We start from the raw sequence: 21,552 nt of genomic DNA, 5'->3' as shown, positions 1-21,552 counted from the left end.
GACACAGCGCCCTTTGTTGCTGCCGGTCCCGACGGCAGGGACCAGGCTCCGCGTCCCTCCCTCCACCCCCGCCCTCGGGACTGGCACCCGTCAGCGATTTGGGGTTTAAAGAGCGGGCAGCAGCCACTGCCCCAGCCCAAAGCACCCCGGGCGAGGAGGCGGAGGTGAGACAACGGCTGTGGGGCTGCGCCGGGGGCCGGGGGGGCCGGGGGTCAGGCTCTGCGAGCACCGCAGTTTCGGGGGGCTTCAGAGCACCCCTGGGTGCTGGCTTGGGGACAGAGGCTCAGCCCCACGCCGGGGCAGGCCCAAGCAGCAGTGGGGCACTGGGGGCCGGGACAAGGCCCCGTTGTGCCACTGCGGCCACCACAGTGCCCATCAATGGCCGCTTTATGCGCGGTGGCCGCCCGGCCCAGCCGTTCCCGCCGCAGTGGCGCTGTGCGAGGCCCACAGGGAGCCACCCGGTCCTGCAGGGACAGGGTGGCCGCAGCCGGGCATGGGGTGGGGGATGAGCGAGCAGGTAGTGAGGGGCTGACGTTAGCCTGGGGTTGCAGGAGTGGGCAAAGGGCCTGTGCATTTCCCCGGCTGAGCGTGGGGGCTCGGTGGGTCGGGACCCAAACTTCTTTCCTCTGTGCCGTGTGTGGGGGGGACACACTGGCACCACCCGCCCCAGGGCTCACCGCAGCCCCCACAGAGGAGCAGCTTGGTGGTGATGCCCCAAAGCCCCTCTGGGCCCTGCTCGGCCCAGCAGAGAGGGGGCTGTTATGGGGGGATTAGCTGGCGTGGCCGGGGCTGCCACCTAATCCCGGCAGGAATGCGCAGGGGCCTTGCTTGCTCCATTGGCTCTGGGGTGATGGACAGAGCCGGGGGCTCCATCCCAACCCTGGCACAGCCCCCCACGCGTTGCGGGGGCAGACGGCCACATCTGCATCCTGGTGCCAGTTAAAGCTCACACCAAGGTGCCCGGTGCCAGCCAGGGCATGGGAGCCGGCTTCAGGATGGTGGGGGAAGGAGGTGGAGAGATGGCAACTGGGGGTGCCGCCTGCCCTTGCTGTATGCCAGATGAGCTCCAAACCCACCTCTGTTGTGCCATCACAAGGCACTAGGGGGTTTGGGGTGCCCAGCGTTGGGGTGCAGGTGGGTGACAGGAGGCCTCTCCTGCCTCCATGTGCTCCCCCTGGCCAAGAAGCGGTGCCACAGGGACAGCAGCACGGCCACCTGGCCGCCCCACTGCACAAAGCCCATCTTTTGCTCCTGTCCCCACCACGGCCTCCCCATGCCGTGGCCGAGGACCTGGGGCGGGGGGCTCTGGATGGGTGTCCCTGCAGGCAGAGGGGACTACAGCTGGGGCTGGCATGTCCCCACGCTGACAGCAAGGCTGACGGTGGCCGTCCTTCGGGGAGGCCCCCCCCGCGCTGCACAGACAAAGCCCATTGCTGGGGTCTGGCTGGGAACAGGAGACAAAACGCGGGCTGAAAAGCAGTGTGGTGGAAAATTGATGAGTTCCCTGCTTCGCTATGGATGGGGAGGAGCGGGGGGGTGAGGCCGCATGGCTCCCTGGGACACGCCAGGCCGTGGGGACGGTCTCCCTGGCCCACAGCACAGGCCCTGGGGAAGCCTCAGCTCTGGCACAGCCCCGCAGACAAAATCTGTGCGATCCTGGCCATCTCTCAGGGCACGCATGGGGCTGGCTCCCAGCTTTGCCCCCTGGCAGAGCCAGCACCCTGTCCCCAGGGGTCCTCACAGCGTCGCCAGGCGCCCTTCCAGGGTCACTTGGGACACGGGACCATGCTCATCCTGGAACTGGAGGAGGCCTGTCCCGTGTCCTCCTGGGCTGTCTGGGAGTCCCGCTCCTTGTCACCCTGCCACAGGGAGCTGCTGTGGAGCAGGGGGGGCTGGTGGCAACGTGGCGCACCCCCCCCCCCGCAACTGCCCAGCCCTGGCAGCTCCAGCGCTGTTTTTCCGGGACGGAGCCACGGCCCTTGTGACGCCTGATGGCTTCTGCAGGCGGAGCCGCTGCTGGCAGGGCCCTGCAGCGCTCCGGGGCTCGGGCCGTGCTGGCACTGGCCGCCCTCGGGCCACCTCGCCACGTCCCCGCCGGCCCTCGTGGTGCTGGGAGCCATCCCGGCCCCCGGGGAGGGGTGACATCCCCCCCGCCATTGCTCCCTGTGTCCCGTCCCACTCCCGGTTGGGAGCAGGGATGGTGGGGGGCACTGGGCCCCACGTCCCTGCTGCCATGGCCAGCCCTAGGACACCGTGCCGCAGGCAGGAGGTGATGGCAGGGCCAGCAGGCACAGGCCCCCCCACGGCGCTTTCCCTTGGCTGGAGCCACCCTCTGCCCAGCCCAAAGTCCCGCAGCGCCTCACGGCCCGGGCAAAGTCTTGCAGACAAGCAAAGCCCTCTGCACCCGTCCGGGCCGGGGGGACGAGGCGGGGGGGTGGCCCCCAAGTGCAGCCCAGTCCCCGTGTCCCTCCCCGGCCCCCCTTGCCGGCCGAGGCGCGCGTGGACCCGCTGCCGGCACCTCTCAGCACTTGCTATTCTTGGCAGCACTGGCTGGAAAATGGGAGGCAGCGGAGGAATTTTGTTTGCTGCAGCCTGGGCCCGGGCCAGACATCTGGGCTGCAGCTGAGCGGGGCCCCCCCCGGGTCCCGGCCCCCCCCAAGCCCTCACGCCCGCAGCTGCCCCCGTGGGTGCGCTGAGCGTGGCGGTGCTCAGCTCTCACCTGGGGGCGGTGGCACCGCAGGCGGCACCGCGGGCCACATGGGCGGGTGCCACCGGCCACGGCGCGGCGTGTGGCTACGTGCGTGCCAGCGGCGCTGGCGTGGCGTGTGCGTGTGCGTGTGCGACGGGCGTGCCGGGGAGCACCGGGGCCCTGCTGCTGCGGGCAGAGGCATGTGCCGGGGGGTGCCCGGGGGGGGTCACGGCGTGCGCATCTGCGCGCGTGCACGTGCAGGTGTGTGTGCAGGTGCTCGCAGGTGCCCGCGTGTTTGCACGTGTTAGCACGTGCGTGCCCCCCCCCCCTTCCGCCCCCCGGGCCGGGCCGGGCCGTTCCGGGCCGCCCCCCGCCCGCCCCGCCCCGCCGGGGCCGCCCCGCCGCCCTCCCGGGCGGGGCGGGGCCGTGCGGGACCGGGCCGAGCCGCGCCGAGGCCCAGGTGGGTGCCGCCGCCCGGGCGGGACGGGACCGGACCGGGGTGGGGGGTGGGGGGGTCAAGGGCCGCGCCGCCGACTCGCGCAGCCTCCGCCTGGACGGCGGCAGCGGGGCCGAGCCGGGCCGGGCCCCGCCCGGAGGGAGCAGCCCCGGTGAGGCCCCGCGGGTCGGTGCCGGTGCCGGTGCCGGGCCGTGCCACCTGCTCGGTCCCGCAGCCAGGCGGAGCCCCCCCGGGAAGGGCAGAGGCGGCCGCAGCGGTGGGGAAACTGAGGTACGGGAGGGGGACGCGGTTGGCGCCGCCCCGGTGCTCGCCCCGTCCCCGCGGGGCAGCGCGGAGCCCTCCCGGGGCGGCTCTGTGCTGCCGGGGCGGCTGCCTCAGTTTCCCCAGGGTCAGGGCAGGGGGAGTGCTCGCGGAGCCCGTGACGTTTGGGGTCGGGCTCAGCGGGGCTTCCAAATGCGGGGAGCGAGAGGCAGCCGGCCAGCGCCCCCCCCACCTGCGTACCCCAACCGGCACCCGGCAGGGGGGTCCCCTCAGCCAGCCCCCCGCGCTGTGCCGGGCTCGCCGTGTGGCGATGCCCAGGGCACCCTCGCCCTCTCCGTGTCCCCGCGCTGGCCAAACCGGAGGGGTCCGGCCGGGGGCACCGCTGCCAGCCATGCATGGGGGGGGGGAGCCCCCCGGGGGCCAACGGGGAGGGGGCTGTAACCCGAGCTGACGTCCCCTCCTCTGCCTCCAGCCGAGGGGCTGCGAGCCAGGCACCAGCCATGAGCAGCCCGCTGCTCCTGCTGCTGCTCCTGCTGCTGCTCCTGCTGCGCGGCCCGGCCGCCGGGCGCCCCCCGCCCGCCACCGCTACCCCCCCGCCTCAGGCTGGCCTTCCCGGGTGAGTGCGGACAACCGGCGCCGTGGGACGGGCGAGGGGACGCACCACAGCCACCGAGCAGGGACGGTGCAGGTGCAACGGGGGAGCGTGGGGACGCTGGGCCCACCGGGGGACCCTGTGTCGTGGCCCCCTGGCTCCCAGCACCGGGGTGCCGGGTCGGGGCGTCACCCCGGTGCCCCCAGCCGTGGGTACGGGGTCCCAGTGAGCGGCCATCACAAAGAGCCGTTTGTTCCTGCCGCGAGGGATTAGCTCCGCGGGGCAGAGAAAAGGCCCTTTCTCCCCGCCGCCCGCTGTGCCGAGATGGATGGTGGGCCGCTGCGGGGGCGGCGGAGCTGGGAAAGCCGGTGGGACGGGTCTGGGGGATGGGACCGGGCGGCGGGGGGCCGCGGCCCCTGCCCAGGCACCTCGGAGACACGGCCGCACCGTGGGGCTGGGGCTGGGCTCTCAGCCCTGCCCTGGGCTTGCCTGCACCTGGGTTGGGTGTTGGGGCGCCCGGGGGTTGGGGCACCCCGCTGCCTCCAGGCACGTCGGCTGCGGCAGCTCACGGGACCCAGCACTGAGCTCCGCCGCAGCCCCCGTGCTCCGGCAGAGGGGCTGATGTAGGGACAGCCGCGGGTCCCCCAGGACCCCCACGTCCACTGTGGGATGGGATTGGAGCATGCCTGGGGGACCCCTGGGTCCCCTCCAGCGCAAGGGCTGCAGCGGGCAGGGCTGAGCGGGGTGGCCTGGCCCCGCAGAGCTGCGGGCCCGCCACGGGCTGCGCCTCTTCCAGCTGGAGCGCTCGTGCTGCTACGAGGCCCTGCTGCTGGACGAGGAGCGCGGCCGCCTCTTCGTGGGTGCCAAGAACCACCTGGTGTCGCTGAGCCTGGACAACATCAGCCAGCGGGACAGGAAGGTAACGGGGCCGGGAGGGTGGAGCAGGGTGGAGGCGGCCTCCTGTGATGTGCCACAGGTTTGGTGGCCGTCATCTGGGTCCTGGGAGCTGCTACCATTCCCCTCCCACCTGCAGATCTACTGGCCTGCACCGGTAGAGTGGAGGGAAGAGTGCAACTGGGCTGGCAAGGACATCACCGTGAGTGCAGGATGGGGCGGGCAGGGTGCTGGTTGAGGTGCCGGTGAAGCGGGGGCCTCAGAGCCGCCCCTGTCCCCCAGGCCGAGTGCATGAACTTCGTGAAGATCCTGCACGCCTACAACCGGACCCACCTGTATGCCTGTGGCACCGGCGCCTTCCACCCCACCTGTGCCTTCGTGGAGGTCGGCCAGCACACGGAGGTGAGCTGCAGCGCAGCGCAGCACGGCATGGCACGGCATGGCCCCGGCTGCCGGCGCTGACCCCATTCCCCCAGGACCACGTCTTCAAGCTGGACCCACGGCACGCTGAAGATGGCAAGGGAAAGAGCCCCTATGACCCCCGGCACACAGCCGCCTCTGTTCTCGTGGGTAGGAGGGGAGCGAGGGAGGAGCTGGGGCTGTCGCAGCGGTCGGCGGGAGCGGGCTCCCAGTGACACTTCCCTTGGTGCCTGCCAGGTGAGGAGCTCTACTCAGGGGTGGCCACCGATTTGATGGGGCGCGACTTTACCATCTTCCGCAGCCTGGGTCCGCGCCCGTCCATCCGTACTGAGCAGCACGACTCCCGCTGGCTCAACGGTCAGTACAGGGCACAGGGGGCGGGAGGGCTTGGGCACCCCGCTGCAGCATTGCAGCAGGATGCAGCCGTCCGGGTGACAAGCTCACCGGGCTCCGCTGCACCTGTCCTCTCTCCTACCGCGGGGCCTGACGGGGTGGGAGCGCTGCCCACAGCGCTCTGGGGGTCCCTGTGCCTATCAGGTGCCTGCAGGCTCTGGATGTGGCACCTCTCTGCCCCCAGAGCCCAAGTTCGTGGACGTTTTTTGGGTGCCTGAGAGTGAGAACCCCGACGACGACAAAATCTACTTCTTCTTCCGTGAGACGGCGGTGGAGCGGCAGCAGGGGCTGGGCAAGACCAGCTTCACCCGCATCGGCCAGATCTGCAGGGTGGGTGCAGGCAGCCATGGCGGGGCGGTGGAGCCTGGGGTGCGGGCGCCGCCGCTCACCCACCGGCTGCCCCTCGCCCGGCAGAACGACGTGGGCGGGCAGAGGAGCCTGGTGAACAAGTGGACGACGTTCCTGAAGGCCCGGCTGGTCTGTGCTGTGCTGGGCGCCGACGGTGCTGACACGTACTTCGACGAGCTCCGTGAGTACTCGCCAGGGTGGCCAGCAGATAGGCCCCATTGTGCCCTGCAGGGCCAGGGTGGCCACGCTGACGCTGTCCCTTCCTCCTGCCTGCCCACAGGTGACGTCTTCCTGCTGCAGACAAGGGACAAGCGCAACCCCTTGGTCTATGCGGTCTTCTCCACCTCCAGGTAAAGCTGATCTCCCCCCCGGTGTGTCCCAGGCATGCTCACCCCTCACATCGCCCTGTCTTTCGCAGCTCCGTCTTCCAGGGCTCGGCTGTCTGTGTCTACACCATGGCTGACATCCGCCGGGCTTTCCTGGGGCCCTTTGCGCACAAGGAGGGCCCCAACTACCAGTGGGTGCCGTACCAGGCTCGTGTGCCATACCCCCGCCCAGGCATGGTACGTGGCAGGGCGGGTGGCACCCAGTCTGCCCCAGGGGGGCTGGATGTGGGGAGTGGGACCCCGCTCACCCAGCGCTGCCTCCTGCAGTGCCCCAGCAAAACCTTCGGCACCTTCAGCTCCACCAAGGACTTCCCAGATGAGGTGATCCAGTTTGCCCGGCACCACCCGCTCATGTACAACCCGGTGCTGCCCCACGGCCAGCGGCCCCTCTTCCTGCAAGCCGGCGTGCCCTACACCTTCACCCGCATCGCCGTTGACCGCGTCTCTGCTGCTGATGGCCACTACGACGTCCTCTTCATTGGCACAGGCACGTGCTGCCCTGGGCCAAGGGGTGAGAGCTGCGGCTGCGGGGCCATGTCTGGGACCTCCACCTCACCACCCTCCCCACAGATGTTGGCACCGTGCTGAAGGTGGTCTCAGTGCCCCAGGAGAGGTGGCATGGCATGGAGGAGCTGCTGCTGGAGGAGCTGCAGGTCTTCCAGGTGAGGGGCAGCCGCCTGCCCTCCCCCATCGCTGGGGGTGGCTGCTGGGGACTCCCCACCCCCAGCGAGCCCCCAGCTCTCCACAACACCCACCCTTGCTCTCCTGGCAGGATGCGTCCCCCATCATCAGCCTGCAGCTCTCCTCCAAGCGGGTAAGGGGAGCAGGCAAGGGGGCTGAGATGCTGCCAGCCCCATGGGGAGGGTCCCTGTGTCCCCCAGTGGGGGTGCTGAGCCCCCCTCTCCCTGCAGCAACAGCTCTATGCCGGCTCGACCACGGCAGTGGCCCAGTTGCCTCTGCACCGCTGCAGTGCCTACGGCAAAGCCTGCGCCGAGTGCTGCCTGGCCAGGGACCCGTACTGTGCCTGGGACGGCACCGCCTGCACCCGCTACGTGCCCAGCACCAAAAGGTAGGCACCGCCAGGGCCACCTGCCCAAAACCAGGGCAAGGCACGTGCCGTGCTGCCGCAGCTCCCCATTTCCCTCCGTTCCCGCAGGCGTTCCCGCCGGCAGGATGTCCGCAATGGGGACCCCAACCTGCTCTGCTCTGAAGGTGAGGGGGGGACCGGTGGGGCACGGCGGCCCTGCCGGGCTGGGGGCTGACATGAGGCCTCGTCCCGCAGAGCCACGGCGGGGCCGCGTGCCCCAGAGGCAGCTCTACGCAGTGGAGGGTAGCAGCACCTTCCTGGAGTGCGTGCCCAGGTCCCTGCAAGCCCGCGTGCTCTGGACCTACCAGCACAGCCCCGATGCTCCCCAGCGAGAGGTAGGTGCTGGGGCTTGGGGGGGGGGTCTCCCTACGTCCCCCCCCCCATGCCCTGACCTCCTACTGGTGCCGCAGGTGCAGCTGGACGAGCGGGTGGTTTGGACGGAGCGGGGGCTGCTCCTGCGCAGCGTCCAGCGCTCCGACGCTGGCCTCTACCTGTGCCGCGCCACCGAGCACGGCTTTACCCAGCCCCTGCTGCGCTTGGCGCTGGAGGTGATCGCCGCCAGCCGGGCGGCAGGGCCGCTGTCCCCGGGTGCCCCCGCGCCCTCCCGCACGCTCTGGTACCGGGACTTCCTCCAGCTGCTGGAGCGGCCGGAGGCGGCCTGCGAGGGGCCGAGGGGCGGCTCGCGGTCCCCCCGCACCCAGGCCGGGCCCCCCGCGCGGCCCGGAGAGGAGCCGCGGGCCGCCCGCCGCCGCCGCACCCGGGGAGGGCCACGGGGCCCCCGCAGCGCTTCCCCCTGGTGACACCGGGCCCGGGCACCGGGCGCTGCCTAGGAGCGGGGACCGGGCCTGACTCTGCCGCGTGGCGAGAGGGGCTCGCAGTGGCCGTGGGGGGGGCTCCCAGCCGGGCGCGGGCCCCGCTCTATTTATTAACAGCTGGTAGCAGCGGACGCGCACCTGGCCGAGGCGGCCCCGGTATGGCAAGGGGGCCCTGGGGGCGCGGGAGCAGCCGCACTGCGGGGTCGGAGGGGGGGGCCCGGGCGATGCAGGCAGGGGGCAGGTGGGAGCCACCCCTGTCTTGTACTAATTGAGCTCAATAAAGCAGAGGAGTCAGCACAGGGGCCCCATGAGCGTGCCCCCTGTGTGTGTGTCGTGTCCTCATCCCCCCCAGGCGCTCCTGGGATCTAGCAGCCCCAGGCACCTATGGCACCAGGGCTCTTTCCCCCACCCTATTTTCGCTTCTGCAGAATTAAAACCAAAGCGCAGCGGTTTCCACCCCCCCCCAGCCCCAGGGAGATGAACTCCTGCCCAACACCTGTCCCCTCCCTTGCAGTGACATTGATACCAGCCCTGACTCTGGACACTACTGTCACCCCCCCGCTCCTTGTCCCGTCCCCCCTTCCCAAAGCACCGGCAGCACAAGGGTCTTTCAAAGGTTTTATTTCCAGGGAGAAATAAAATGGGATGGGATGGGGGGTACAGCAAAGTGGGCTGGTGCCTGGGGGTGCTCAGGAGGGCTGGCAGCAAGGGTGTTGGGGCCCCCCTCCGCCCCGTAGCTGCAGAAGCAGGAAGATGGTGCTCTTGGGCTGGACATTATAGTGCTCCAGCGTATGGTGGTCCTCCAGGTTCCTGGAGTCGTAGGTCAGGCGCTGCTGCTGCACGGGGATACCCTGGCGGGCGTTGATTTTTGTCTTCAGTTGCAAGACGGTGTCGCTGGGCTGCACAGTGTACGTCATCGTCTGGTTCTTGATGTCCTTCACAAAGATGTCCATCTGCTGGGGCTGGGTTTGCAGCAGCACCAGCGTGGTGTCGTAGTAGATGCCGTAGGAGGCCAGGCTGTTGTTGTTCTGCAGGATCAGGGGGGTCCCGGCCGGCTGCTGGGACAGGCGCTGCTGGTAGCGGGAAATTCTCCATTCCCGCTCGATCGTTTCCTTTATCTGCCAGATGGTGGTGCTGGGGCTGACGGTGGTGCGCAGCCTGGCGCCCTGCAGCCCCTTCACCTCCACCGTCACGGGCTTGGCCGGCTGCAGGAGAGACTGTGGGTGAGCAGCGGCAGCAGGGCTGGGGGCCGCGGGGCCGGTGGGTGGGGGCAGCCCTACCTGTACGTTCCAGGGGTTGATGCCGGTGAGGCAGGGCAGGAAAGCGCAACACCGGGCAGCTTCCTCGGCCACCAGGTCCCACTGCTTGCCCTGGCCCAGGATGCCGGTGGGGTCGGCAGGATCCAGGATGATGGGGCTGTGAATGCAGACGGGGCATCGCTGTCAGGCTGGCGTGGGGAGCCTGGCACAGAACTGGGGCTGGGAGCAGCATCACAGGGCAGGGGTGCGGGTCCTTACCGGGGCTTCTGCAGCAGCTGCTTCAGGTGGGTGCCAATCTGCTCATGCTGCAGCGAGTAGTACTTCTCCCAGTAGACGCAGATGTCTCGGTACCGGCAGAGCAGCTTCAGCACTGTGCAGAAGCCCTCTGCCAGGCCGAAGGCTTCTTTGCTGCCTGTGCCCTGCTCCCACGCATAGATGGTCAGCAGCTCCAGGGCGTATTTGGGGGGCAGTTCTGCACCGGGGTACTGTGGCTTCAGCATCTGGGGGGAGACAGAGGTGGGGAGCCAGCAGGTAGGGGGGTCCCTGGCAGGGGGTGGGGGCTGTGTGGGCATGGTGGGGCTGGGCAGTCCCTCACCTGCTTGTACCAGTGCTTGACCAGGCGCAGCAGGTCCTTCAGCTTGGCGGGGCAGCGCTTCACAAACTTCTTCTGCAGCTCAGTGAAGCAGGTGGAGAATTCCCCGGGGCTGCTGTGCGCGTTCAGCAGTTTGACGTAGACCTGTGGGTCCGGCGGGCCATCTTGTGTCACCTGCCCTGTGGGGAGAAAGGGACCTTGACCCCTGTCCCGCACCGTGCCCCCTGCCTGCCCCATCCCATCCCGGTCCCTACCCAGGGCATCGTAGGTGGGCAGGATGTCGACTTCAATGGACTCGGTGTTGGAGAAGAGCGTGAGGCTGAGGGAGCGGCCCTTGTAGCGGGGCGGGCTGATGCTGACAGTGAACGACAGGCTCTGCCTGCACTCGTGGAGCCGCTTCTCGATGAGGAGACGGATCTTGGGGTGCTCCTGCCGCTGGTCCAGGTAGCTGGAGAAGCAGCTGAGGAAGAGCACCACGTCGGCGTCCGAGTTGTTGCGCAGGGCCGTGCCCTTGCCCGCCGAGCCGCCCTGCGGGAGGGGAGGACAGCGGCCGCTCAGCCCCCGGCCCCGGCCCCAGCCCCGGCACGGGCAGGACGGGGCCCCGGGGGGGGGGCAGCTCGCACCTTGACCGTCTTGAAGACGCGGATTTTTTCCTTGAAGCTTCCGTCCTCGAAGCACTGCTCCTTGAGGAAGTCGCAGATCTGCCGCACCGTACTCTTCACCGCCAGCGTGAAGGCCGTGCTGGGCTGCAGGGTGGTGGCCACCCAGCCGTCCAGCTGCCCGGCGGGCACGTTCCGCAGCTCCATCGCGGCTCCCCCAGCTCGGCACCGCTGCCCGCTCGCCGCGGCTTTAACCCGTCCCGCCCGGCCCCTCCCCCCGGGTCGTCCCCCCCCGACGGCACCGCCCCCGGTTAAGGTGGCTCCGATTCCCCCCCCCCCGTTCTCCCCCTGCTGAGCATCCCCCGGGGGGGCGGCGGGGCCGGGGGGCGCTGAGCGGGGCCGGTGGCGCCGGGGCCGGGCGACCCGGGCGGAGCGGGTGGCACCGGGGGTGCCGGAGCCCCCCCCCGGCCCCGCGCTGCCTTAACCGCAGCCGCCGCCGGTTTCGGTCTTGGCTCCGTTCCGCTTTCGGTTTCCGTCTCTGACGGCGGCAGCGGCGCGGCTGGAAACGAAACTGCGGGGGGACCCCGCCCCCGGTGCGGGGAAAAACGGGGAGGGGGAAACCGAAACTGGGGACGGGGTCAGGGACAGGGACAGGGCTGGGCGGGTATGAGACGGGGGGGAAGCGAGGCTGGGATGGGAACAGGGACGGGATGGAGCGGGCACACGGATGGGACGTGGAGGGAGATGAGGATGAGATGAGAATGGGGCCAGAGCTGGGACAAGTATGGGCACAGATGGGACAGGGACGGGGACAGGAATAGGGTGGAGGTGGGGGAGGGATGGGGCGCTGAGGGAGACAAAGATAGGATGAGGATAGGGTCAGAACTGGGACAGAGGATCATAAAATCACAGAATGATTAAATTCGGAAAAGACCTCCGAGATCATCTGGTGCAACTGTCTGGGATCTGGGGACAGCTGGGGACAAGTGTGGGCACAGACGGGGCAGGGATAGGGACAGGAATAGGATGGAAATGGGGCAGGGACGGAGACTGAAACGGGGCAGGGATGGGGCACTGAGGGATGTGAGGATGGGATGAGGATAGGGTCAGAGCTAGGACAGAGCTGGGAGCAGGGGAGGGGACAGGGACGGGGACAGGAATAGGATGGAGCTGGGGCAGGGACGGAGACTGAAACGGGGCAGGGATGGGATGGAGAAGGGGACAGATACGGGTCAGGGATGGGCACAGGAGTGGGACGGGGCCGGTGAGCGGGGGGACGGGGCTGGAGGGGGGCCGGGGTCCTGGGGGCACCGAGCGGCACAGGGACACGGGGGGGGGGGGGGCGGGACGGTGCACGCCGGGAGTTGTAGTCCGCGGCGGGCCGCGCGAGGGGCGCATGCGCAGTTGAGGGGGCGGCCCCGGGGGCGGGCGGGGCCTCAGGGCTCGGTGCCGGCGGCGGGAAGGCCACGTGACGGCCATGCCGCGATCGCGCCGCGCCGCGCGCCGTGAGTGGGGCCGGGGCCGGGGCGGGGGGGGGCGGCGGCGGCGGCCGCGTGTCCGCACGGCCCCGGGGGGCGCCGCCGGGCCGGGCCGGGCTGGGCCGAGCCTCCCCCGGGGCGCGCTGCGGGCAGCCGCGGGCGGGCGGGCGGCGGCGCTGGCGCCCCTCCGGTGCCGCTCACCCGGTGCCGCCCAGGGGCCGCGGCGGCCGCCAGGGCCGGCGGGGAGGAGGCGGCCGGGGAGGCGCTGAGCCAGCGCGGCGGCAGCGAGGGGCCCGGCCCGGCGGAGGAGGGCGCGGAGGAGGAGGAGGAGGAGGAGGAGGAGGAGGAGGAGCAGGAGCAGGAGCAGGAGCAGAGGCTGGCGGAGCTCCTGGAAGGCCTCCAGGCCGGCAGGTGAGGGCTCGCCGCCCCGGGCCGCGGGTGCCGCCCGCCGGGTGCCGGCCCCCCGCCATGCCCCCGCTCTCCCCGCAGCGCCCGGACGCGGCGGGCGGCCCTGCAGGGCCTGCGGAGGGCCCTCGCCGCCCGGAGCCTCGCCGCCTTCCTGCTGGAGCGGCGCCTGACGCTGGCCGACGGCCTGGAGAGGAGCCTGAGGAGAGGTCCGGCCTCGGGGCGCGGGGCCGGGGGCTGGCGGGGCCGGGGCCGGGCCCTGAGCGGGGTCTGTCTGCGCCCGCAGGTACGGGCGAGGAGCAGGCGCTGGCGGGCTCCGTCCTCGCCCTCCTCTGCCTCCAGGTGGGCCCCGGCCCGCAGGGGGAGGAGGTGTTTCGCACCACGAAGCCGCTACTCGTCAGCGTCCTGACCGACGGCGCGGCCAGCCTCCCGGCCCGGCAGAGCGTAAGCCCGGCGCCTCTGGCAGCACCGGCTCGGAGACGGCCGGGACCCCCGCGGTGGCAGAAGGGTGGCAGGGACGGTGCCGCCCTGGCCTCCTCTGACCGCCCCTTCCCCGCATCTCTCACCAGTGCGCCATGGCCCTGGGCGTCTGCTGCTACGTCGCTGCGGCCGACCCCGAGGTAACGGCGCTGGGGCTGCCCCGCGGCCTGGCCCCTGTGCCAGCAGGGCGCTGGGCTGTCACGGCGTCCCCTGCCCTATCTCGGGGCAGCGCGGAGGCGAGCGGGGTGGGAAGCTGCACCGCCGAGCTGTGGTGTCCTGAGTGGGCGAGCCCCTCGTGCCCCTGGGGATTCTGGATGCCTGGTGGGACCAGCCCTTGGCTCTGCTGCGCCCACCTGGCATGTGGACCCGTCCTGGTGTCAGCTGGGGTCCGACGGGTGGCTTTCCCCTCTCCAGGACCTGTTCTTATGTCTGTCCTGCTTGGAGGGCATCTTCAGTGACCCTAGTGCAGACAAGGGTGGCTCGGGGCTGGCCCAGCACGGACCCCTCCACTGCAGCGCTCTCCAGTCCTGGTCCCTGCTGCTCACCATCTGCCCCCCGTCCCACATCAGGAGCCTCCTGGACAGGTGGGTGAGCAGGGACGGGCGGCCTGGGCACCATCGTGAGGCGTGGAGCCACCCGGTCCCCAGCCGCTGAGCAGGGTGCATGATGAGCCTCGGGTGCGCTGACCCTCCGCTGTGCCTTCTCATCGCAGCCTCTGGCTGAAGCTGCCCCCGCTGCTGTCCAGCAATAGCGTCGCTCTGCGTATTGTGGCCGGGGAGACCATCGCGCTGGTTTTCGAGCTGGCCCAGGAGATGGAGGTGCGGTGGGGTGCTGCGCGGAGGCAAGCAGCTAGAGTGGGAGCAGGGGTCGCGGCTGGCACTGCCAGCATGCACCCCGAGTCCTGGCAGCGGCAGCGGGGCCGTGTCCCTCCCAAAACCCCCTTCTCTGGCAGGAGGGCTTGTGCCACCGAGACACGGAGTTCCTGCGGGCCCAGCTCAAAGTCTTGGCTACCGAGAACAGCAAGCACCGAGCCAAGACAGAGCGGCGGAAGCAGCGCTCCGTCTTCCGAGATGTCCTGCGCTTCATCGAGGTACCGCCCCCAGCACCGCCTGGTTCCCCACGCCCTGCTCAGAGCCAGGACAGTTGTGGCTGATGCCCCTCTGCCCACTCAGAGCGGGGAGCACCCGGAGGAGACCATCCGCTTTGGCCTGGAGCGCCTGTACCTTGACAGCTGGGCACGCCAGCGGACGTACCAAGCCTTCAAAGAGGTTCTGGGCTCCGGCATCTGCCACCACCTCCAGGTAGGGGCTGGCAGCCTCATCAGGGGCATGGGGATAGCACTGGCAGGGGCTGACGGCCTCTCCTCCCGCAGAATAATGAGCTGCTACGGGAGATCTTCGGCCTTGGGCCTCCCGTGGTGCTGGACGGAGCTGCTCTGAAGGCCAGCAAGGTCTCCCGCTTTGAGAAGGTGGGTGCCAGGTGCTGGGCACCGCTGCTCGAATTTGTGCCCAGGGCCCTAGGTGAGTGCTGGTAGGGGTGGCCCGCGGGCACCTCTGACCTCTTCTTCTTCCCCTCTCCTCACAGCACCTCTACAACTCGGCCGCCTCCAAAGCCCGCACCAAAGCCCGGAGCCGGGTGCGGGACAAACGTGCGGATGTGTTGTGATGGCGGAGCTGGGCAGCGTCCCGGCCCTCAGGACTGCAGACCCAGCACTGTGAGGGGCCAGCGCCCCAGCCCTCGGGCTTTTATACGTGTACAGCAGAGTATTTAATGCCTGGAGCTGCCCCACAGGGGGCTGCCCCTTCTTTTATTTTTTTAACCAAAGAAAGGATAAAAGGAGAGCCGAGGCGGGGAGCTAGTGATGTGCAGCTGCGTGCCTCCTCTGTGTCGGGGCCAGCGGACCGCTCCGGCCCCTTGTCGTGCCAGATGCTTTACGTGGCATAGTCCTCTTGTGGGACACAAGTGCCGGGTGGGTGGCACAGGGGCCCCAGTGCTGCCTGTGCCTCCCGGGGTCGGGCTGGCACCGCTCCCCAGGCACTGCTGCAGCTGGGCTGGGCTGGGGCTGTGCCTGCTGGCAGCACCGGCCACCCCGGGAATGTGGTTGCGGTGGTGATTTTCTAAGACTTGATTAGAGGAGGTAATTAATGGGAGGGTGCCTTCTGCCTCGTGGAGGAAGGGCCGGGGCAGGTGCCCGTCCTTGCAGGCCCTTCCCTTTCTCCGACGGCGCACGGCAGGGGCAGGCTGGCCCCTGTGTGCCCTGGGGGTGACGCTGCCAGGGAGGAGCGGGACGGGGCGATAAATGCTGGGGCTCCTCCTCTGCTGGGGCGGCTCAGCGGCGCTCGGCGCTGGCGTTGAGGTGAGCCCAGAGCTGCCTGCTGGCAGCCCGCAGCTGACGCATGGTGTCCTCCTGGCTCTCCAGCCACTGGGCCAGCGCCTGCACCGACTGGCTCTGCAGCACTGCAGGGGAGGACAGGGGATGCTGGGGACGGGCCACCAGCCGTCCCCGAGCCCCCGGCACTGTGTTGGCACCGTATCCACCTCCCCCTGCCCTGCCTGGTCCCACGTACCGCTCAGGTAGATGGCCATCGTGGCCAGGACCAGACTGGCCAGTGCCAGAAGGCCCAGGAGGGCGAGGAAGAGGGGGCGGCCGGGGCAAGGGCAGGTGGTGGTAGCCAGCACGGGGCGCAGCGTGGGCAGGTGTGGGGGGCTGTGGGGCAGGCAGTGCAGCCGGGCGCCGGATGGAGCTGGGCCGTTCCCTGCAGCGGTGGGGAGAAGAGCAGGGTCAGTGCCTGGCCGCGCTCCCCCCAGGCAGCAGTGCCCTGGCGTCCGCTGCCCCGCTCTCACCTTCGGTGCCCTTGTGCCCAGCCGAGGCCCAGTGCAGGTCGCTGATGGACTCCACGGGGCGCAGGCTGATGGCTCCGGGATCAGCCCCCTCGGGGTCGGCAGGCTCTGACGGTGCAGCACCCTCCACCCTCCCCGCGCCGTCTGCCAGGAGCAGAGAAAGGGGTGAACGCAGCCCGGGCACCCCTGTGGGGACCAGAGGCCCCCACCTGCCCGTGTCCCCTCCTGGTGGTGATGCTGACTGGTGCCAACCCAGTGCTCTCTTGGCATGGAGCTGCCGCAGACAGGACAGGGCCAGGCGAGCTGGCTGTCCCCTCAGCCTCCCCACGCTGTCATCGGAGCAGTAAGTGGGAGCCTGGTGGCTACGGTCCCAGAGCCTGTTAGTGGGGCTGGCACCCGCCCAGGGCCAGGAATGTACTCCTGCCCCCTCCGGCTCCCTGTGGGCACAGGCAGCCCCGTGCCAGGCTGCCGCCAGGGCTGGCTGTCCCTGCAGGCACTGTGCCCGAGCGCTCGGGTGCTGCTTGGGGATGCACAGCTGGAGGTGTGGGGACAGGGACTTGGTGCCCCACGCTGCGGTGGCGTGTCCTCTGGAGGATGGCGAGGGGGCTTGGGGAGCACGCAGGGTTCCAGCTGGGTCAACGCTGTCGCAGGAAGCAGTTGGGGATGAGGGAAGGGGGATTTTATAGATATTTGTGTGGTTTGGGGCAGGGGTCAGGGCTGGTGGGCTGTGCCTGTGGCCAAGCACGGTAGGGTAGTGCTGCGCCCTACCCTGTGCCCACTCCTGGGGTCAGCGGTGGCTGCGGGGGCCTCCAGCAGCACTGGTGCATGGCAGGGCTGTGCCCTCTGGGGCTGGGTGTTCCCGGCCGCCCCCAAAGCACCCTGCAGGCACTGTGGGTCCCTGCCCTTTGCTGCAGGCTGCCCCTGGGAACCCAGCGCCCCCACGCCTGCAGCTGGCTGGGTGCTGTGCCAGCTGCTGCCCCCACAGCCCCCCGCGCCCCTCCTGCCCTTCCCTGGGCTGGCATCCCTGCCCGCAGCCCCGCGGTGCGGGGAGAGCTTGGCTGCTGCCTCCAACCCGCGCGGTTCCCCCGGGTGCCAGTGTCCCCACCAGCCCCTCGCCTGTCCCCGGCCTACCTTCTGCAGCCTCCCTGGGCATGGCTCCCCTGCCCCGCTCCCCTGGGCAGCGAGGCGGTCTGGGGCCCCCAGGAGCCGGGCGCTGGGCTCCTGGTGCGCCAACTGCTCTGCTTAAAATAGGACAGGATGAAATGTGTTTGGGGGGATAAAAATAGCCCTGGGGAGGGGGGCCTGGCGGCTGCATCAAGGCTGCCGGCAGTGCGGAGCCAGCATGGCAGAGGGAAAACCGGCTCCCCCCCCCCCAGTGCTCCCTTTCCCCCAGGGCGTAGCTGGGATAGGGAAACCGAGGCAGGGGTGGGTCCCTGCTCAGCCCCAGTGGGGGCTCTGCCCCATGGCGCACCCAGCCTGGGGGCACCAAGGACCCCCCTCCAGCTTTGCCCACGAGGACCATGCCAGCTGCACTGCGCCGATTTATTTAAATTAACAAGACCATAGGACGCACCAGGCCGCTCGAGCTGGGGCGGTCCCCGCTCACCAGCCCCAGAGGCCACGCGGCAGGCAGGTGTCGGGGGGCTGGAGGCCATCGTGCCTGTAGAGGCTGTGGGCGCGGGTGGGCGCTGGGCAGGCAGCAGGGTCGGGCCGCTCTTGCTGGGCACAGCCCCGGCCGGCCCAGCCGCGGTAGCAGTGGCAGCGGAAGGGCAGCCACGGGCTCGCACCGAGGTGCAGGAGGCTGCCCAGGTCCCGGGGCTGCCGACGCACGCAGCGCCCGTGGCCGTGGCACTGCTCGAGGCTGCACGCCCGCGCTGCCGCCGTCACGTTGGCCACGTACGGACCCAGGGTGGACACGAGGTAGCGGCGTAGGCTGGCACAGCTCTCCTGGGGGGGGAGGCTGCCGTGAGGACCAGCCCTGTGGGGCAGCCTGGGGTCCCTGCAGCCTCCCCTCCCCTCCCCTCCCGAGCCTGTCCCACTCCCAAGCTGCTTCCTGAGCCGGTTCCAGCCCATGGCGGGGCAGCGAGCAGCCATACTCACCGCCGAGCGGGAGTAAGACATGTCCCCCCACAGCACGACTCCAGCTGCCCCCAGGGCTGCGCTCTCCCCGATCGTGTGCTCCAGATCGGCCTGCAAGGGCGGGCAGAGATGTGGCCGGGGCTGGGGGGGGGGGGGACGCGCGTGCCCCAACGCTGAGCGGTGCCCCCGGCCCTCCCCTGCCCTTACCGGCTCCAGGAAGCGGGGCGACCGGCGGTAGGAGAGCCGTGAGTAGGCGACCACGGGCAGGCGGCCGGCAGCCCCGCGGGCGGCCATGCGCAGGGCCTCGCGCAGCCGGTGGTGCACGTAGCGGCGGCGCAGGGCGGGCGGCAGCGGCAGCGGCAGGTAGATGCTGGGGTAGAGAGCGGCCGAGGCGGCCCAGAGCCAGCCCAGCTGGTTGTTGCGCCGCGCCTCAGCCGGCCTGCAGCGCCCGGTGTAGTTGGCCACCTTGGCCCAGTTGCCATTGAAACAGTCGGGGAAGCGGTAGAAGCCCCAAAGACCCCCCGGGCACAGGCTCCTGCCCAGCAGCAGCGTCTGCTCCATGAGGGCCTGCGCCGCCCGCTCGAACGCCCGCCGGGCCAGCCGGGGCCCCCGGTGCCGTTCGCGCGCCCACTCTACCGAGGCCACCCGGTAGATGCGCTTGGCCCCCCAGTTCTGGGCCCAGAGGGGCCTCCACTCCTCCCAGTCCACCACGGCCAGGCCCCTGAAAGCGGGGTGGAGGCGCAGGCGGATGTCGTCCGCCACCCGGGCGAGATGGGCGCGGAGGGGCACCTGCTGGGGAATGCCCCCGTTGTGGGCGACGCCCCCGGGGGAGATGTAGGGGTAGAGCCCGAACTTGTTCTTGTAGAAGATGGTGATGTTCTGGCCGGCGAAGTGGCCGCCCCGGTTCTCCACGATGCCGTAGTCGGCAAGGGGCAGCCCCACGCCGAAGCGGTGCTGGCAGCGGCCTGTGGGGATGTTCCAGACCACGGCGAAGGGCTGCCCGCCCGCCAGGGGTGCGGGCGCTGGGCCCTTCCCGCCTGCTGCCCCTAGTGCCAGCCAGACCCACAGCGCCAGCACTGGCCCCATGCCCATGGGGCGCTGCCTGTGGGGAGAGAGCAGCGGGGTAGGCAGCATGCACAGCTGCACTACTGCCCACCCAAAAATCCCACTTCTCCTCTCCCGTCTCCCGTTCCATCCCTCCTGCGGTATGGCTCTGCCAGCCACGGAGCCCAGGGCCTGCCCTGCACGCCTGCCCCCTGCCTCAGTTTCCCACCTGGCTTTCAGCCCTGTTGTAAGCAGGAGCACTGCGACCACCTCATCCCCATTTGATGGGGTGCTTAGCCTGGCACCCCTCTGGGGGCTGTGCCCCACAGGAGCCCCCAGCCCGGGCAGGGGGAGAGGGTCTGCGTGCTTCCACCCTGTGCCCGTGGCAGGGGTCAGGCCGGCAGCCAGGGATTAGGTGGCTGAGCAATGTCGGGGCCACATCCACTTTGCTGACCTTGCTGCCCGTGCTCCAGGGCCTCCTATCACAGAGAGCTCCAGCCCCCTCACGGGGTCTGTACTGGGGGGACACGACCCCCATGGGGCTGCCTGTCACCAGTGGGGCAGGTGGGAGCCTGGGCCCAGCCCTTGCCCCCCGCTCCCTGCTCTGCACACAGGCTGGCACCACTCAAGCCAGCGCACACCCCACTTTCCCCAGGGACAGGGACAGGCGAGCGGGATGGAGGCCAGCCCCAGCGACCCCACGGCGAGCCCCCTGGGCAGCGGTGGCACTGGTGGCACTGGGCAGCGTTCACCGGCCCCAGCACGCTATGCTGCAGCACCCCGAGCTCGGACTGGGCGCGAGGACCCCCCCATCCCCACCCCAGGGGCAGACGGGGGTCCGGAGGCAGCCCGTAAGAACAGCAGCCAGGCAGCACAGGGGCAGCTGCCTCCGCCCGCGCTTGCTTTTTAATCACCAGCTTGCGCCCCCCGCCCTCAGATGTCCTTCTTCATCCAAAAGACAGGCAGCCCCCTGGCGTCGCGGTGCGGGGTCTCCAGGAGGCTCTGCCCACAGCTCTCGGCCTGGCCTCCCCCTGCCCGGGCCAGGGGTGGCAGAGGGGGCGGCGGGGGCGCAGCAGGAGGGGGCAGAGGGGGCCGGGGGGCAGGGGGCCCCCCCGGGGCGGCTGTGGCGGGGCTGGCAGGGGCGGCGAACGCCCGCAGCACCTCGGCGGGCATGGCGGGGCTGAGGAAGGGCACGCTCTGCACCGGCTCGGCCAGGGCGAAGCCCAGGCGGGCGTAGAAGTGCTGCTTGTCGTGGGTGCTGAGGTGCAGGCGGCGGAAGCCGCGGGCGCGGGCGTAACGCTCGGCGGCCTCCATCAGCTGCCGCCCGTAGCCGGCGCCCCGCAGCGCCCGGGCCACCACCACGCTCTCCACGAAGAGGCCGTGGGGCTGGCCGGCCACCCGGGACAGCCGGACGTGCCCCACCAGCCGGCAGGGACCCCCCGGCGCGGCGGGGGGCTCGGCGGGGCCCGGGGTCCGCAGCAGCACCAGGCAGGTGGGGAAGGCGTCCGAGGAGCGGCGCAGCGCGTGGAGCCGCAGCGCCCGGCTCTTGCCCCACTCCTCGGCCAGCAGCTCGGCGCAGGCCTCCAGCAGCTCCGGCCGCCGGTGCAGGGGGACGAGGCTGAGCTCCTCCGGCACCGAGCCCATTCTTCGCACTGCCGGGACAGCGACCGGGGGCAGCTCAGCGCCCGCCACTGGGGGGGGGGGCTCGGCGGCATCGGCGCTGCAAGACAGCGGTGCACCGCGTCGCGCCAGCCTCGGTGCCCGAGCCGAGCCGAGCCGAGCCGTGCCGTGCCGTGCCGTGCCGAGCCGTGCCCAGGGCAGAGGAGCGGGTCCCGGCAGCCGCCCCCCCCTTGCGCAGGCGAAGCCACAGGCAAGAGGAACCGCGGTGCCAACCGACCGGCCGGGTTGCACAAGCCGCCCTTGGCGGGGCGGGGGGTAGGGGGGGGTGCAGCAGCGCCGCTCCCCGCCGACCCCCGGCCGCCGCCCGGCCCGGCCCGGCCCGGCCCGGCAGGGAGCGCCCCGCGGTGCCCGCCCGCCCCCCCCGGGGAGCCGCCGGCCCGCCTCGCCCCCTCCGCCGCCCGGCGAGCCCCGGCCGAGCCCCCCCGCGGCACCTTCCCGCCGTCCCCCCCCCCCCCCCGCTGCGTGGTCCCGGGGCGGGGAGGAGCCGCTCCCCCCAGCCCCCCCCCCCCCCCCCCCGCCGCTCACCCGCCGCCGCCGCTGGCCCCGCGCCCTCGGTTCCCGCGCGGCTCCGGCCCGGGGACCCCGCCCCCGGCCCCGCCCCCCGGTTCAGGCCCCGCCCCCCGGCCCCGCCATCACAGCGCCCCCTGGCGGCCGGAGCGCGCAGTGACGTCAGCGCGGGGCGGGCCGTGCCGCCCGGAATGGCCGCCGGGCCGGGGGGGGCAGGGGGATGGAGTTGTGGGGCTCGTGTTTAGG

General features: G+C 71.0%; 6 protein-coding genes across 7 annotated transcripts; 2 read left to right on the top strand and 4 right to left on the bottom strand.

Annotated features, from left to right (window-relative positions):
- Positions 1-1,785: 1,785 nt before the first annotated feature.
- On the top strand, positions 1,786-8,644 carry SEMA3B (semaphorin 3B). The gene is given in 20 exon segments (XM_040569124.1): positions 1,786-1,809; positions 3,880-3,984; positions 3,987-4,023; positions 4,761-4,918; positions 5,033-5,095; positions 5,176-5,295; positions 5,370-5,463; positions 5,551-5,670; positions 5,891-6,036; positions 6,121-6,235; positions 6,335-6,404; positions 6,473-6,617; positions 6,708-6,927; positions 7,011-7,102; positions 7,213-7,254; positions 7,352-7,509; positions 7,597-7,695; positions 7,697-7,862; positions 7,938-8,200; positions 8,202-8,644. Coding segments are annotated over 20 exon segments (2,412 nt in total). The 3' UTR covers positions 8,377-8,644.
- A 303-nt stretch (positions 8,645-8,947) lies between these two features.
- On the bottom strand, positions 8,948-11,043 carry LOC121075369 (2'-5'-oligoadenylate synthase-like protein 2). The gene is made up of 6 exons (XM_040568533.1): positions 10,817-11,043; positions 10,448-10,721; positions 10,197-10,372; positions 9,860-10,101; positions 9,623-9,758; positions 8,948-9,547 (listed from the first exon to the last, which is right to left on the bottom strand). Exons 1-6 carry the CDS (start codon positions 10,997-10,999, stop codon positions 9,032-9,034), a joined length of 1,527 nt encoding a protein of 508 aa, XP_040424467.1. The 5' UTR covers positions 11,000-11,043; the 3' UTR covers positions 8,948-9,031.
- Positions 11,044-11,659: 616 nt separating this feature from the next.
- IFRD2 (interferon related developmental regulator 2) lies at positions 11,660-15,007 on the top strand. Its single transcript, XM_040569123.1, has 11 exons — positions 11,660-11,670; positions 12,424-12,681; positions 12,760-12,884; positions 12,962-13,119; positions 13,245-13,295; positions 13,570-13,739; positions 13,868-13,973; positions 14,108-14,245; positions 14,328-14,456; positions 14,528-14,623; positions 14,740-15,007. Exons 1-11 carry the CDS (start codon positions 11,660-11,662, stop codon positions 14,818-14,820), a joined length of 1,323 nt encoding a protein of 440 aa, XP_040425057.1. The 3' UTR covers positions 14,821-15,007.
- A 152-nt stretch (positions 15,008-15,159) lies between these two features.
- LSMEM2 (leucine rich single-pass membrane protein 2) lies at positions 15,160-17,675 on the bottom strand. Its single transcript, XM_040568532.1, has 5 exons — positions 17,570-17,675; positions 17,128-17,234; positions 16,000-16,140; positions 15,723-15,911; positions 15,160-15,612 (listed from the first exon to the last, which is right to left on the bottom strand). Exons 2-5 carry the CDS (start codon positions 17,147-17,149, stop codon positions 15,485-15,487), a joined length of 480 nt encoding a protein of 159 aa, XP_040424466.1. The 5' UTR covers positions 17,150-17,234; positions 17,570-17,675; the 3' UTR covers positions 15,160-15,484.
- On the bottom strand, positions 17,525-19,654 carry HYAL3 (hyaluronidase 3). The gene is given in 4 exon segments (XM_040568529.1): positions 17,525-17,943; positions 18,097-18,186; positions 18,283-19,170; positions 19,172-19,654. Coding segments are annotated over 4 exon segments (1,422 nt in total). The 5' UTR covers positions 19,271-19,654; the 3' UTR covers positions 17,525-17,598.
- Positions 19,655-19,998: 344 nt separating this feature from the next.
- Positions 19,999-21,400, bottom strand: NAA80 (N-alpha-acetyltransferase 80, NatH catalytic subunit). Of its 2 annotated transcripts, none has more exons than XM_040568530.1 (2): positions 21,325-21,400; positions 19,999-20,777 (listed from the first exon to the last, which is right to left on the bottom strand). In XM_040568530.1, exon 2 carries the CDS (start codon positions 20,761-20,763, stop codon positions 20,053-20,055), a length of 711 nt encoding a protein of 236 aa, XP_040424464.1. In that variant the 5' UTR covers positions 20,764-20,777; positions 21,325-21,400; the 3' UTR covers positions 19,999-20,052. The 2 variants fall into 2 exon arrangements, with proteins under 2 accessions (XP_040424464.1, XP_040424465.1); XM_040568531.1 differs by having other exon boundaries at positions 19,999-20,771; positions 21,325-21,394.
- Between the last annotated feature and the right edge of the window lie 152 nt (positions 21,401-21,552).

Source organism: Cygnus olor, chromosome 10 (genome assembly GCF_009769625.2).
Source record: "Cygnus olor isolate bCygOlo1 chromosome 10, bCygOlo1.pri.v2, whole genome shotgun sequence".
In the NCBI taxonomy this organism is placed as follows: Eukaryota; Metazoa; Chordata; class Aves; order Anseriformes; family Anatidae; genus Cygnus; species Cygnus olor.
Note: the sequence above shows the minus strand (reverse complement) of the source record. Positions and strands in the feature narration are given on the sequence as shown.